This window comes from Zootoca vivipara, chromosome Z2, assembly GCF_965207765.1.
Source record: "Zootoca vivipara chromosome Z2, rZooViv2.hap1.1, whole genome shotgun sequence".
Lineage (NCBI taxonomy): Eukaryota > Metazoa > Chordata > Lepidosauria > Squamata > Lacertidae > Zootoca > Zootoca vivipara.
The window spans coordinates 31,391,601-31,406,614 of record NC_142585.1 but is presented as its reverse complement, the minus strand read 5'-3'; the positions used below and the strand labels follow the sequence as shown (position 1 = coordinate 31,406,614).

The following is a 15,014-nucleotide window of genomic DNA, read 5'->3' as shown; positions in this document are numbered from 1 at the left end:
ACTAAACAACAGCTGTATGCCCAAAGCTCAATGAGGTCTCATGGAGATCGGGAGCAATTAATCTGAATCTTCCTTCCAGCAACCAGGCAAGAGAACTGTGTGCACTTCAACACTCTTTAAGTGGTTACAGAATCAATTGGTAGGTATCCCCAAAAGCCATCTACTCCAACCTCCTGCAATTAAGTCTCTCCTATGTATTCCGTTCTGCTCTTTTGCCTTTCTCTTATTTTTATTGTATCTGCTTGTTTGATTCACTTCAAGAAAACTGTTTTTTCCCTTAAGTGATAAACTGAGGAAGGCGTTTCATGTTACTTTATTTAAATAAAGAAAGAATAAGTTACAGCAACTGCGAGTTAACCCCACAAGGCTTATCCACTCAGCTTGCTGAGGATTCCTTTAGGAAACAGGGATAACCAACTTCTCCATAGGGATTGTCCGTCTGGGGGAAGATGCTTTCACTACTTCCAGATTCCTGGCCAGGGGAACCTGACACAAGCCCCCAAACAAAACAAAAAAACCAGTCTCTTTTTGAAAACCTTCTCCTCTAGAGAGAGAGGGGTCCCCAGGGTGGGGGGCTCAATCCTCTGGTTCTTGTGGAGGGCGCTTCTTGTGGAGGGCTCCTCCTTTCGAAGAGGCACTCGGTCAGCCCATGTTCTTGCGGTTGCCGTAGCCCCTGGGGTGAAGTTCCTTCCATTCATCCCACTCCCGGGCTTTGCGCAAAGCTTCATCATCATCACCATCCTTCTCCTTCTCCTCCGCTTTCTTCTCTTCTTCTTCCTGCTGCTTTTCCGGAGCTGCTGCAGGACCGAAAAAGGGAAAAGCCAGACTGAGAGAACAGTAGGGAGGAAAACTCTGAATGTACTATGCTTCCTGCATTGCAGGGTGTTGGGCTAGATTACCTTTCTGGGTTCTTTTCAACCCAACAGTTCTGTGATTCCATGAACAACCACAACAGTTCTCTTACACTGCAGGATTTTAAACAGAGGATGGGTGTGCAGGGATTCTTTCCTGCATCGCAGGGGGTTGGACTAGAGGACCCCATGGAGTTCCTTCCAATTCTACTATTCTAAATCCTCAGCCTATTGTTATCTGCTGCTGCCGGAAGGCAGCGGGGAGACATTGTGGGGGAGACATTAATCAGGGCTTTGGCTAATTAATATTCTTCAGCCTTTTAAATGTGTTTGTGGGAAGGGGGCATTGTTTTGTTGTTTCTGTTCTATTTATACATGCTTTTATCTTGTATTTTTATCAAATAAAACCAATCAATAAACAAATAAAACAAAGCTATTCAGAGTGGGGGATTTCCAGTCCATGCTGTTCAGACACAACTTTTGTCCCACCTCTGTTCTTCCAGAGTCTCAAGGTGGCATACACAGTTCTCTCTCCATCTGCATTTCATCCCCACAACAACCCTGCGAGGTAGGTGATACTGAGAGGCAGTGACTGGTCCCCACGGTCACACCCAGGGAGCTTCACAGCCAAGTGGGGATTTGAACCCTGTCTCTCCCGGGCCCTAGTCTCTCACCATTACAACAGGCATCCTCCCCCCACACCCCTGCCCCAAATAAATACCTGAGGCCGCTTGTGGTATTCCCTGATCAGGAAGGCTCCCTTTCTTTCGATGCTGCTCATACCAGTCATCCACTGTCATCGTCGCCAGGCTTGGGTAGCCAGCACCAAACACGCTATAAGGAAAGAACATTTGTATCATTTAATCATTCAGCACAGTGGTGGAGCAGAGCTGTGCTCTAGTCGTAGCAAGATGGCTGAGGGGTTCCCATGTTCGGGAGACAGGTCTAGGATGGGGCTGCCCTACCTCTGAAGGGACAAGTGTAGAGCTACAGGGTATTCCTGGATACATATCTGTCACTTACAGAATCATAGAACGGTAGAGTTGGAAGGTGGTCCCTGAGAGTCAATGAAAGAATATGAAGAAATAAAAGAGCATCTCCAAAGTTGGTTGCACCATAGACAGCTAAAGGATATTTTCAAAGAGGACAATAAGAAAGGCTTTTTATATTCGGTTTCCAAATTCCAAAAGGAAGTAATAGAGAAGAAAATTTGAAACTATTAAAAAGGCATATAATAGCCTTTTGGAATGGGAAACTAAAGACAAAGAAATAAAATCGGTAATGATTAAATGGGCACAAGACATAGGTCGCAATATACAACTTGAAGATTGGATAAAACTGTGGAAAGTAAATTTGGAATTCACAGATTGTATATTATTCAGAGAGAATTATATGAAAATGATGTATAGATGGTATATATCACCCGTTAAATGGGCAAAAATGTATAAAAATGAAAAGAGTGTTGGAGATGTGAGGCAGAAGGCATGTTTTATCATATGTGGTGGGATGGCAAAAAGGTAAAAATGTACTGGGAAATGATATATAATGAATTGAAGAAAATGTTGAAAATAACATTTGCAAAACAACCAGAAGCTTTCTTGCTAGGTATTTTAGGCCAAGATCTACCGAAAGAGAAGAGGACGCTATTCATGTATGCTACTACAGCGGCGAGAATTTTGATGGCACAAAATTGGAAGACTGGAGAAATGCCAACTAAAAAGCAACGGCAAGAAAAACTGGGGAACTATGCAGAATTGGCAAATTTGACGGACAGACTTTGGAAAAAGACAACAGTGACTTTGAAAGAGAATGGGAACCATTTATAGTACTGTATATTTGCAGAATAGGGACCCAGGTGGCACTGTGGTTAAACCACTGAGCCTAGGGCTTGCTGACCAGAAGGTCGGCGGTTCGAATCCCTGTGACGGGGTGAGCTCCCGTTGCTTGGTCCCAGCTCCTGCCAACCTAGCAGTTCGAAAGCACATCAAAATGCAAGTAGATAAATAGGTACTGCTACAGCGGGAAGGTAAACGGCGTTTCCGTGTGCTGCTCTGGATCGCCAGAAGCGGCTTTGTCATGCTGGCCACATGACCTGGAAGCTATACGCCGGCTCCCTCGGCCAATAATGCGAGATGAGCGCGCAACCCCAGAGTCGGTCACGACTGGACCTAATGGTCAGGGGTCCCTTTACCCTTTACCTTTATATTTGCAGAAACAAAGGAAGACTGTTGACTTGATGGCAGGATTTAAATAAACACTCACACCTTTACTAACAAAAAATATGTAGAAGATAAAGAAATAATAGCACCCAGAGCTCTTGGTCTATCTCAGGGGTTCCCAAACTAAGGCCCGGGGGCCGGATGTGGCCCAATCACCTTCTAAATCCGGCCCGTGTGTGTAATAAGGGAAAAACAAATCAGAAGTGGAAGTTGGGGGAAGCCCAGGAGGGGAGGGAAGAGGGAATGTAATATAAATGTTATGGATATGAGAGGTATGTAATGATATAAAAAGAAAATTTAAAAAACATTTAATAAAAAGGGGGGGAAGAGTTGGTGCATGAATCACAGTTCAAGAATACATGAAAGGCGGTCATCCAAGTTTCACTTAAAAATATTAAGTGAAGGAAGACTGTGGTTGTTATTGTTATTGCCACCATTATACACAGAATCAGCTGTTTATTATTATGTTTATCATTATTAAAATTTGTATACCACCCTTCATCTGTAGAGTGCAGAGCGGTTCACAACACAAACATACATAAAATTACAATATAAACAAACACAAAATACATGATTAAAACAATAACAAAAGCAAATCAATCCCTCCACCACAACAAATTTAAAAGGGCATTGGATGCAGTGGCGGACGAAGACTTTCCGTGGCCCAGGGCGGCACCGTGGGTGTGCACCCGTGGACTGGGTGTCACCCCACGCCGCGCACGATGCATGTGCCATGCACGGTGGCTCTGCGCATGCGTGCTGCACGGCGGAGCGGCCGGCAGACTTCAGCGCTGAGCGGGGATGCTGCCGCCAGGATCCTCCGCTCGCGGTTTCATCCCCGCGCAGCGCTGGGGATGTTTGCCGGTGGCTCCATTGCATAGCGGGGCGTTGGTGGAGGTGGGGAGAGGGCGCTGCCTCCCCAGAGTGGAGCCCGGGGCGCCCCACCCCTATCCCCCCCTCTTGCTACGCCCCTGATTGGATGTCACTCAGCCAAAGGCCTGTTGAAGAGGAAAGTTTTTGCCTAGCACTTAAAGTTGTATAATGAAGACACCAGGCGAACCTCCACAAATGAGGAACCACTGTAGAAAAGGCCTGTTTTCATGTTGCCACCCTCTGGACCTCTTGTGGAGGAGGCACACAAAGAAGGGCCTCAGATGGTGATTGGAGGGTGCAAGTAGGTTCCTAGGGGGAGAGGTGGTCCTTGAAGTATTGTGGTCCCAAGGCATTTAAAGCTTTATAGGTCAAAACCAGCACTTTGAATTCGGCCCAGAAGTTAATGGGCAGCCAGTGCAGTCAGGCCAGGATTGGTGCATTATGCTCAAACCATCTTGCCCCGGTGAGCATCTTGCCACCAAGTTCTGCACCAGCTGAAGTTTCTGAACTGTCTTCAGAGGCAGCCCTATGTAGAATGCATTGCATCAATCTAACCTAGAGGTTAGCTGGAAAATCCCCCAGAGCCATCTGGAAACCCATTGGGTCCATCAGCCTCTGAGAGCGGACCATCCTCATAGGTTCCCCACCTCTGCAGAATCATAGAATCGTAGGGGGGGGGGCCAAGTGTCATGTAGTCCAACCCCCTGCAGTGCAGGAATCGCAACCAGCATCACACACCTGGAAGGAGCCAGCCCCCCCGAATGCCCCCCCCCCGAAAAGAGCAGAGCACCCATACTTTGCCTGGGCAGCATCCCGGGTCAGGATGAAGGGCTTCATCGGAGGCCCAAGTGGGCGTGGAGGCTGCCTTGCTGTACCCTGGAGAGGATAAAAAACATATTTCAGCACACAATCTAAAAGACACATGCCACCCTCCACAGCCAACTGAAGAGCCCCACCCCATGACACCCACCCAGTGTCAGGTGACAGATTCTGCTGCCCACAGGTCCCCTCAGATTCTCCCAAGTGGAGAAGGACCATAAGTCAGTGGTGGAGTATTTGCCTTGCAAGCGAAAGGTCCTGGGTTCAATCCCATCACCATCTGCAGGTAGGGCTGGGAGCCATTGCTGCCAGCCAGTGTTGGCAGTACTGAGCTGAATAGGGCAAGGGTCTGACTCAGTATAACGCAGTTTCCTATGTTCCTATATACAATTTACCAAAGCTGCAACACTCAACTACCTACCCTGCCCTGCCCCGGGCCGGATCTGGAAGAGGGGGCTGTTCTGTACATAGGGCCCTGTAAGAGGAGCTGGCCATCTCACCCAGCCAACCAGGTGCCAAAGGGAAACCCGCAAACAGGACACAAGCATAACAGCACTCTCCCCTCCTGCAGCTTCCAACAACTGGTATTCAGCACAAAGTTAAACTGTGGAACTCGTTTCCATAGGAGGCAGCAATGGCCACCAACCTTAAGAAAAGGATTAGGAAAATTCATGGAGTAGAGGGCTGTCGATGGCTAAGAGGCTGCAGTGCTACTCTTGTGCTCTGAGACTGTCTGCATAGGTTCCCTTTGGGGCACCTAGTTGGCCCCTGTGAGAAGAGGAGGCTGGACTAGATGGGCCATTGGCCTGATCCAGCAGGGCTCTTCTTATGTCTTCATGGGTGTACTCAAAGGATATGGGGAGCCCAGGCTGCTCCAGGGCCTCCGTGGCACCTCTGTGGGGTGGGGTGGGGAGTGGTATTCTAACAGAGGGCTCCCCTGTTTTTCACATGTAAGGGGTCACACTGCTACCACCACCACCACCACCACCACAGGGGACCACTCAGATGCTATCTCCCCCTTGTAGAACCATATAACTGAAGAGCAGGAACAGACCCCCAAGGGTCATCTAGTCCAACCCGCTGCAATGCCTGAAGTGCTTTCAGACCCCACAAAGGCAGAGAGGCCGTGCCCCTCCCCAGTCCGACCACTCCACCTGCTTCATGGCATCCCGCCGAATGAGGATGGCAGTTTCCTGATCAATGCTCTCGATTTCCTCCAGGCTTGTGCTAATCCACTTCTTGATCTGGAGCAAGTAGAACTCCCGGATCTGCTCCTCCTCTGCCTGGCCACCGTCGATGAAGGGCTTCAGGGTGGCCAGCTGGTTCTCAAGCTCCTTCTTCTGCTTATATCTGTTTGGGGAAAGGACATGGAGGGGTTGGCCTAGATGACTCTCAGGGGTCCCTTCTAACTCTATGAATACTAACAGTAATAACAACAACTCCTTCATTGGAGGTTTTTAAAGATAGGTTGGATAGGCATTTGTCAAGGATTCCTGCTTTGCTGGGGGCTGGACCGGATGATCCCTGAGGTGTCTTCCAGGATTCAAGGGATAAGGCTTTGAAAATTTGAGCACTTTGCTTTCCCTGTTTTACAAAACAGCTGCTTTGAGCCTGTTTTCTAAACTGCTATCTTAAGTTTAGGTATTCAACCACTGCATTATTTTATAATTATGGTTTTTCTTATGAAATTATTGTTTTATTTGTTTGCTTAATTTAATTATTGTTTATTCTGAAACATACCAGAATTTAAATATTACCAAAAAGATATCACAGTAACTGAATATATTTAAAATCAAATTGACTTGAAATTGACATTTGCCACCCATTATCCAGGAAGGCCTCCGCACTCACCTTTCGATCTTCGCCTGCCTGTTGGACGCCATGGCAAGGATAGCCGCCTGCTGATCAGACCCCAGAACGGTGTTGAAGGAGCTACCAGAGGACCCACTTTCATCCCCACTCTCCACCTCCACCTCCCGTGGGAGTTTGAAGTGTCCAATTCCATAGTCTTTGCAGACCTTCAGGAAGTCCATGAAGCCAGCACGGGCCCTCTGCACATGCTCCAGGCGCTTGCTGGGGTTGACCTGCTTCAAGATGAGGGCTGCCAACAGAGCAGGGACCAGCATGAACTTCAGGTCAGCTGAGGAGATCTCCTCCAGCTCTTCATTGTGGCTGAAAGGATAGAGCAGAGTAAAAATCATAGAGTTGGAAGGGATACCCCAAGGGTCATCTAGTCCAGCCCCACTGCAATGCTGGAATTAGAGCTAGAGAATCTGGCCAAGCTCTGCAGAAAAAACCTCCAATGGAAGGGAGTACACCACCAGTTTCCCACCCTCTTTCATAACACTAGAATGCATGGACAATTTTTTTTTCAAAGTCCTTCTTCACACCCCACATAGCTAATTCGTGGAGTTTCCTACCACAGGGGGCAGTGATGGCCACCTATCTAGATGGCTTTAAAAGAGGACACGTTCATGGAAGAGGAGAGGGCTATGAATGGCTACTAGTCACAATGGCTTAGCTAGCTGGGTTTTCCCCCCTCGGTGAAGCCTACAGAGGGGCGCCATTGAGGCTCCCAACGTGTGTGTGTGTACACAAATGCGTGTGGGGGTGCCAAACTGGGTCTTTGACCTGGGCAAAATAAAGCCTACTTTTGCCCCTGTGGGCCACCGTGAGAACAAGATGCAGGACTAGATGGGCAATTGGCCTGATCCAGCAGTCGGGCTCTTCTTAGAATTATAGAGTTGGAAGGGACCACGAGGGTCATCTTGTTCAACCCATGGCAACGCAGGAATCTTTTGCCCAACGCTAAGAGTCTGATGGCTTATTTGCTGAGCTATGAGAAGGTCTTAAAAACAGGGAAAAGCAATAGAAGAACCAAATCAAACTGCTTTTATTCCATAACTTGGGAATTTGGTCCAGTGGGAATTTAAAATTCTACTAAGTGGGAAAAACTGCCTGTGAAGTGTCAGGATCTGAGCAGGGAATGCATGGTGGGGGTGGGCACCTCCTCCCTCTTCTATTGTGAATGGGTGCGATCCAGCCCAAGCAAAAGCTTGTGGCGGCGAGGAGCTAAAGGTGCCTCTGGGCAGATGCAGAGTGCCTCTGGAACCTCAAGCTTAAGACTGGACTGCAGCACTGCCTATTTCTAAAGGTCATCAGGCAGGCACTGCCATCCCGAGGTAAACTGTGAGCCATGGACAGTCCCCCCCCCAATGGCGTGTACATGTGGAGCCCTCTGCACATGCTCTACGGCACCTGAAGAGCTGGAGCTCGGCGACGGCGCGGGCGGCGCGTTCCAGAAGACCGATCCCGCGCTGCACCTTCCGCTGCACAGCGGGCGCCCCCGACGAAGGTTCCGCGGCGCTGCCATCCTCCACCTCCTCCAGCAGTTGCCAACCGGACTCCAGCAGCTCCGACAGTCGAAGCGGCTCCTCCGTCGTTGTGCTCGCCGCCATCTTGGGGGAGGCGGATGTGGAGGGAAAGGAGCGGACGGAAGTGGTACCGTCTTGCAGCTGAAGGAGGTGCCGCCATCTTTAACGAGGGCCTGCAGAGTCGGCGCCGTGACGCCCACGGGTTCCACGGGCGGAAGGAGGAAGAGAGGCTTCGGGCGGAAGCGGCGACATCGTACCGCTGAAGGCAGCAGCGCCATGTTGAACGAGGGCAGCAGAAATGACAGTCGGCGCCATCTTTGTTTGGGGCTATTTCCCCGCCCCCCGGAGCGGCCCCGCCTCCTCGCTTTGAGGGCCCCGCCTTCCCCTCAGCAAGCGGAGGAGCCAATGGCGGGGTGGGAGAAGGTAGGGACAACCTTGCAGGGCTGTTGTGTCAGCTGATAGGCGGGTTCCCCACGCCCGGCAGGGAGAGAAATGTGGGGCGGGCTCCTGGCACTTGTTCCGCTCCCGGTTCATCATCATTACATTACTTATCATTATTATTGATGACGATGTTATAGGGGTTCGGCTTTTACTGCCCCGCCCCCATCAAGGAGATGATAACACAATGAGACGACAAAAGAAAGCAAGGCCAGCGGTTGATCTTTACCGACCTGTTGCGACAGATACATTTCCCCCCTCCTGCAGCCCTTGCAAGGAGGTGAGGGAATCCAGAACAAAAGCATGTTACATTTTTTTAACCCTTGGGTGATACCTTCCTCTATCACAGAAAGACCATCTCCAAAAACGCCACAGATGCATCGCAAAAAGGGTTGTCCATGTAAATCCGATCACGCTCAGTGTTCATGTTTCTCCAACATATTTGCAAGTCTGCCAATCAAAATGCCCAACAATACATGATAATTGCCCTTCTTGGTCTGTCTGAGAGATCTTTTTGAAATGGGGAATACCTTGACTCCATAATCCGTTATCAATGACCTGTTTCATTCATGCAGATATCTGCTCCTTTGACAAGTCTGCTTGGACAGTTATCAATACTTGTTAAACCAGTTTCACAGAGGGGAGGCTCAGGAAGAAATTTCCTGCTATGAGAGTGGAGGAGTCTTGAGGTTGGCTAGGGGTTAAGCATGACTCCTGTATTGCTTTCTGTTCTTTTTCAGCTCAGGTTTTACTGTTAAAAGTGATATTTCATTAATTTTTCCATAACAATAATGATGGACATTATTACGGTATTAATCACTGTGCTTGTTCACAGTGTTGTTGTTCATTTTTATTATTCATTGTTGCTGTTGTTATGGGTATTAATCATTTGTTATTATTCTTATATTTTAATGGATTTTAGGAGTCTAGAATGATAGAAATGAATACATTAAGTTGCCGGTGTTCTTGGCTGCATCTGCATCCCCACCATAATCTCATTTACCTGTACCGTATATTCCAGCATATAAGACGACTGGGCGTATAAGACGACCCCCAACTTTTCCAGTTAAAATATAGAGTTTGGGATATACTCACTGTATAAGAAATACGACCCGGCATATAAGACGACCCCTGACTTTTGAGAAGATTTTCCTGGGTTAAAAAGTAGTCTTATATGCAGGAATATACTGTAACTCCCACGGCAACCCTGTGATGTAGGACATGTTGAGAGGCAGCAACCGGCCAAAGTTCACCCAGTAGGCTCCATGGCCAAGTGGGAATTTGAGGTCAATCTGCCCACATGGTATTTAGGCATTAATATACCCCCAAATCTAAAACAAATACAGTACAGCCAATTTTATATCCCTTGAAAAGTGTTGTGTGTTTTTTTTTTTGTTTTCGTTTTTAAAGAAAAAGATATTAAAACTGGCCAAAACTTAACATATAAAACTTGGAGAAAACAGCAGAAGTTAAAATGCATTCTTCCTTAAAATGATGCATTGTTTCCAGGTGCCAACTGTGCCTTCTGCCAGTTCATGAGGATCCTCTTGCACCTTCATCTACCCCACTAATCAAAGGGAGTTGGACTTGATGACCCCTGGGGGTCCCTTCCAACTCTACAGTTCTGGAATTCTGAAAGATGTGGAAAAGCTCTAAGCCTTTTTTTAAAAAAAAAATATCAGTTTGCTGATTGAAAGATACATTCGCACCAGCGAAATCTCCTAAACCAGTAACCTGATTGACAAGAGAGAAGGTCAGTCTGGTGAGATGTTTGCCTCAGCAAATCCAGTCTGCTTCGGCTAATTGTTTGTATGAAGCTTGCAGATGATAAATGAATTGGATCTGATCAAGAACCTTCTCTTGACTGCCCAAATTTAGAGAATTGTAGAGTTAGAAGGGACCCCAATGGTCACCTAGTCCTAGTTCAACCCTCCCCCTGAAATGCAGGAATAGCAGCAAAAGGAATCCCTGACTGACTGACAGCCGACCTCTGTTGAAAAGCAGTCTGAAAAATCGCATTGTAGGGTGGGAAGGGACTCCAAGGGCCATCTAGTCCAACCCTCTGCAATGCAAAGAGGGCTGATAACAGTGGTGATAAAGGCCCTTTAAAAAATTTTTAAAAATTATTATTTATTGTTTGCTAGGTGGCGCTGTGGGTTAAACCACAGAGTCTAGGGCTTGCTGATCAGAAGGTCAGCGGTTCGAATCCCTGCAACGGGGTGAGCTCCCGTTGCTCGGTCCCAGCTCCTGCCCACCTAGCAGTTCGAAAGCACATCAAAGTGCAAGTAGATAAATAGGGACCACTCTGGCGGGAAGGTAAACGGCGTTTCCGTGCGCTGCTCTGGTTCGCCAGAAGCAGCTTTGTCATGCTGGCCACATGACCCAGAAGCTGTCTGTGGACAAACGCTGGCTCCCTCGGCTTATAGAGCGAGATGAGCGCCGCAACCCCAGAGTCGGACACGACTGGACCTGATGGTCAGGGGCCCCTTTAGCTTTACCTGCTTGCTACTGCACTTTTGGGTTGTTAAAAATGATAATAAATGGCTAGATATTTGTTCATCTGGAGTTCTCCTGCATTACTCTTCAAGAGCAAATAAAGATTTTGAAACAAGCTTAAACGGACAGAAGATTGGTCAAGCTTTTATTGTTAATATTGTGAGCACGCAAGACAAGATGAACACATAGTGAAAATATTTTTGGAGCATCAAAGCTGTCATATTAGGGGTCACAAGCTCGACCTAAAGTCAATTGTTCTGTTTTGAACCTTAGCAAAATCTCATTGTTTGATAAATGCTGATACTTCATTACTTAAAAGAGTGATGAGCCACAACATTCTTAAAACTAGATATCATTCTGTAACGACTGTAATTATTTTGGTATATATACTTTGACACAACTTTGATAATATAATCAGAAACATTTATCCGAGTTCTACTTTTATTTTTATGTAATTGTCACATGTCATATGCTGTAATAAGATATATCTCTAGGCCACCGTGTTAAACAGCTGAAAGATGAAAATGAATTTTTTAAAAAACATTATGGGAAGGAATAAAATTAGATGCTATTGCTGAAAAAAGTAAATGAAATACTGTAGTTTATAAAAAGTTAGCTGTGATTTGAAAAATAAAATAAAAATTAAATTACTATTTTTAATATATATATATATATATATATATATATATATATGATTATATATATATAATTATATATATAAAATATATCTGTTTATCTCTCTGAAGATGAACCCTTTCGTTGGAAAGGGGTATAGCTTAACTCAGGGGCCCAGCCTCTGGTCACTTGCAGACGTGTTTTTCAACCACCTGCTGGCACTTCTTGCAAGTCACGTAGCAGCACCAATGGTACTTGCAGTGGCACTTCTCCTCCACCCTCTCTGCATAAGTATTGTAGCCGCGGCCACAGCAGAGGAGGGGGCACCCGCCACTGCCTGCTGAAGTCTTGTTGCAAGGCCTGTTGGGGGACGAGAGAACATAAGAATATGAGATGAGAGTCTGGCTGCCGGATCAGGCCAAAGGGGACTAATCCTGTCCAGCATTCTCTTTTCACAGTAGCCAAACACCCCTAAGAGCCTAGGAATCCAAGGCAGACTGCCTCTGGGCCCATTGGTCCATAAGATCATGAGAAAAGCCCTGTCAGATTTGGCCAACAGCCCAACAAAAACAAAGCAAAATCAAAGAATCAGGGAGTTGGAAGGATCCAGCCCCCCTGCACTGGCAGTGGGATGATAAGAGGTTCTGGGTTCGGGAATCAAGGCTTCTGTACGTATCATGCAAGGATTTACTCACCTATCCTGAGTCCCCAAGGAGCCCAGCTTGGGGTTCTTCAGACAATAAGTGGGGGAATGTACAAGGTAGGCCAGTTCATCTGCCTTCAGGGGCCGGACCCTGCCTCCTCTGGGTGCCAGCTGCCTTCTGCTGCCCACAAGCCAAGGCATCACTTGCGTGGCCTCCAGGTACTTGGATTTGAGCTCTGAGCCAATGGCGGCTAAATCCCGCAAGCCTTTCCAGCAGGTCTTGACACTGCAAGATCCAGACACCCCGTGGCACTTGCACTTAGTCTCCAGGGAGTCTGACAGGACCTGGGAGGGGAGAAGGAGGAAAGATAACAGAAGGACTGTCAGGCACCCGAGTGGGGAGAATTGAACCTCCTGTACCCACAATTCTCTCGCCTGGATTCTCCAGTACAGTACCAGATAATAAAATCAGGGACCCGGGGGGTCATCTAGCCCAACCCCCTGCAGTGCAGGAATGACCCTACTCACCTGCCGGCCCACTGCATTGTTATGGAGGTTTAGGACCCTAGAGATCTGCGTCCCCGCCTTGCTGAACTTCATGGGGCCGTCAACAAAGGCAGAGCCCAGCTGGAGTCCGAAGGGGAGATTGTCCCCACAGCCACCCCACTGAAAGCTGGGGTGGGGTGCCTCAGCGGGAGTGGAGCCACAGGAGCAGAAAGGGACCTGACCAGAAGCACAGCCCCGGGCAATGGAGTGGCTGGCGGCGGAAGATGCCAGGGCATAAACGAAGGCGGACTCCCTGGTGCCTGCAAGAAAGAGTCCATGAAATTTGTTTTATAAAGTGATGCACAGCATGGAGAAAGTGGAAAGAGGCAAGCATTATTTATTATCTTAATTAAATTGCTAGGAGGCAGAGTTGGCTACCAACTCTGATGACTTTCAAAGAGGAGATGTAGTAGAAGTTTTAAAAATCAGGCATGGCATGGAGGAAGTGGACAGAGGAAAGTTTTCCTCCCTCTCTCAAACTTGTGGACCTCCAGTGAAGCTGAAGTGGTGGATGATTCAGGACAGATAAAAGGAAGGACATATTAGTTAAAACTACGGAACTTACTCCTGCAGGAAGCAGTAATGACTGGATGGCTCTAAAAGAGGATTGGTCAAATTCAGGGAGAAGCGGGCTATCAAGGCACCTAGCCACAATGGCTATGTTCTGTCACCACAGAAATGCTTCTGAAGCCCCGTTTCTGGAGGGGAAGAATTTCACTTGTGCTCAGATCCTGGTTGTAGGCTTCCTATAATGGGCATCAGATCGGTCACTATGAGAACAGAATGTGGGACTAGGTGGCCCTTGACCTGATCCAGTAGGGCTCTTATGGAACCTTGAAGGGGGTTGAACTAGTTACTAGATGACCCCTGGGGTCCCTTCCAACCAATTCTATGATTCTAACTGGGGAGGGGGGACTGCCTAAGTGGCCCATATTCCAACCTGGGCAAAGGAGGCTGGATCCAGCTAGGGGGGCTTTCCTCAGAGAAAGGGACACCCCTGAGGAAGAAGGAACAAAGGGTGATCCTTACCCCTCTGTAGGTCTGGGGCCAAGTGCGGCGCCCCCTCAACCGACGAGCAGTTCCACCGGGAGTTGGCAAAGGTCTGTTGGCAGACAGCCTTGGTCTGGCGTGCCGCTTCCACCAGGCTGGGCATCGCCTCCAGGTGCCTCCGGCAAAGCCGGGCGAAGGCGGCTGATGCTAGAAGGCGGCAGTCCTGGGGGTTATCCCAGGCCACTTGCGTCCCATTGGCCGCCAGGCTCCTGAAGCAGGGGGGGGGGAGGGAGAAGAATGAGAGATGTCATGACACCTGCAGAAGACACCTGGTTTCCACTGCCCGCAATGGACCCACAAGTGGACACTCTGCCCATCTGTGGGTGGAGTCAGGGAACCTCCCCAGTCCCAGGGGGTGGGGTGGCAAGGGAAGCTCCCTGCAGATGGCGCTGCTGCCTTTAGAGACTAGGTGGGGGGCATAAAGGAGGCATCAGAGAGGCTTTGTGTTGATCCTGCAAGGCCGGCTGGCATTGGAGGGGCTGTGCCATCTGCCAGGGATTCTTTAGCTCTGGTTGCTGCCTTGTGCTGGATTCAGCTAGTCCCTTCCATCTCTGCAATTCTGCGCTTCTATAGCCTTGGAGTGCAGCGGACTCTCTCCTTCCTCGGAGGTTCCGAAGCAGAGGTTGGACGGCCATCTGCCAGGGCGATTTCAGCTGTGATTCTCGCATTGCGGGCGGGCGGTTGGGGCGGGGGGAGGAGGGTTTGGACTGGATGACCCATTGGGTCCTGGGCTGTACTTGCAAGACAGGCTAGTGTGGAGGGAAATCCCTGGGAGCTGGCGTCGTCGTCGGGGCTTCCCTGAACCCTGCAGAGCGGGCTGGTGGGACATTCCTTCCTCCCCCGCTGGGCTTGGGGACAGAGGAGACTCATCCCTGCCAGGACCCCCCTCACCCCAACCCACCCACCCACCCAACGGGACTCACAGCCACTGGATGGCGGCGCAGAGGTCAAGGCTACGAAGCAGCAGGGCAAGCCACATCCAGGAGCAACGCATGGCTGGCGGAAAGAGAGGCCGGGGAAGAGCGCAGAGGCCTCTTAAAAGGGCTGCTGCCCGAGGCAATGGGCGGTCACCAGGCCCAGGTGGCGACTG

At 48.8% G+C, this 15,014-nt stretch overlaps 2 protein-coding genes across 2 annotated transcripts; both read right to left on the bottom strand.

The window, feature by feature from the left end:
* Positions 1 to 297: 297 nt before the first annotated feature.
* On the bottom strand, positions 298 to 8,476 carry IGBP1 (immunoglobulin binding protein 1). Its single transcript, XM_035114041.3, has 6 exons — positions 8,021 to 8,476; positions 6,614 to 6,934; positions 5,917 to 6,112; positions 4,740 to 4,819; positions 1,573 to 1,685; positions 298 to 797 (listed from the first exon to the last, which is right to left on the bottom strand). The coding sequence occupies exons 1-6, from the start codon at positions 8,218 to 8,220 to the stop codon at positions 643 to 645; spliced, it is 1,065 nt and encodes a 354-aa protein (XP_034969932.1). The 5' UTR covers positions 8,221 to 8,476; the 3' UTR covers positions 298 to 642.
* A 3,341-nt stretch (positions 8,477 to 11,817) lies between these two features.
* LOC118084260 (protein Wnt-11b-like) lies at positions 11,818 to 14,918 on the bottom strand. Its single transcript, XM_035113637.2, has 5 exons — positions 14,848 to 14,918; positions 13,904 to 14,133; positions 12,857 to 13,134; positions 12,381 to 12,673; positions 11,818 to 12,045 (listed from the first exon to the last, which is right to left on the bottom strand). The coding sequence occupies exons 1-5, from the start codon at positions 14,916 to 14,918 to the stop codon at positions 11,871 to 11,873; spliced, it is 1,047 nt and encodes a 348-aa protein (XP_034969528.2). The 3' UTR covers positions 11,818 to 11,870.
* Positions 14,919 to 15,014: the final 96 nt, after the last annotated feature.

What these genes read in the sequence shown, in the direction of transcription:
- IGBP1 (XM_035114041.3), bottom strand. Translation starts at nt 8,220, where the DNA reads ATGGCGGCGAGCACAACGACGGAGGAGCCGCTTCGACTGTCGGAGCTG. An exon ending in AGGCAGGCGAAGATCGAAAG is followed by an intron (nt 6,113 to 6,613) that starts GTGAGTGCGGAG and finishes TTCCCCAAACAG; the next exon opens with ATATAAGCAGAAGAAGGAGC. An exon ending in GGCGGGATGCCATGAAGCAG is followed by an intron (nt 4,820 to 5,916) that starts GTGGAGTGGTCG and finishes TATCCTCTCCAG; the next exon opens with GGTACAGCAAGGCAGCCTCC.
- LOC118084260 (XM_035113637.2), bottom strand. Translation starts at nt 14,918, where the DNA reads ATGCGTTGCTCCTGGATGTGGCTTGCCCTGCTGCTTCGTAGCCTTGAC. An exon ending in GGCCCCAGACCTACAGAGGG is followed by an intron (nt 13,135 to 13,903) that starts GTAAGGATCACC and finishes TCTTTCTTGCAG; the next exon opens with GCACCAGGGAGTCCGCCTTC. An exon ending in ACAATGCAGTGGGCCGGCAG is followed by an intron (nt 12,674 to 12,856) that starts GTGAGTAGGGTC and finishes CTCCCCTCCCAG; the next exon opens with GTCCTGTCAGACTCCCTGGA.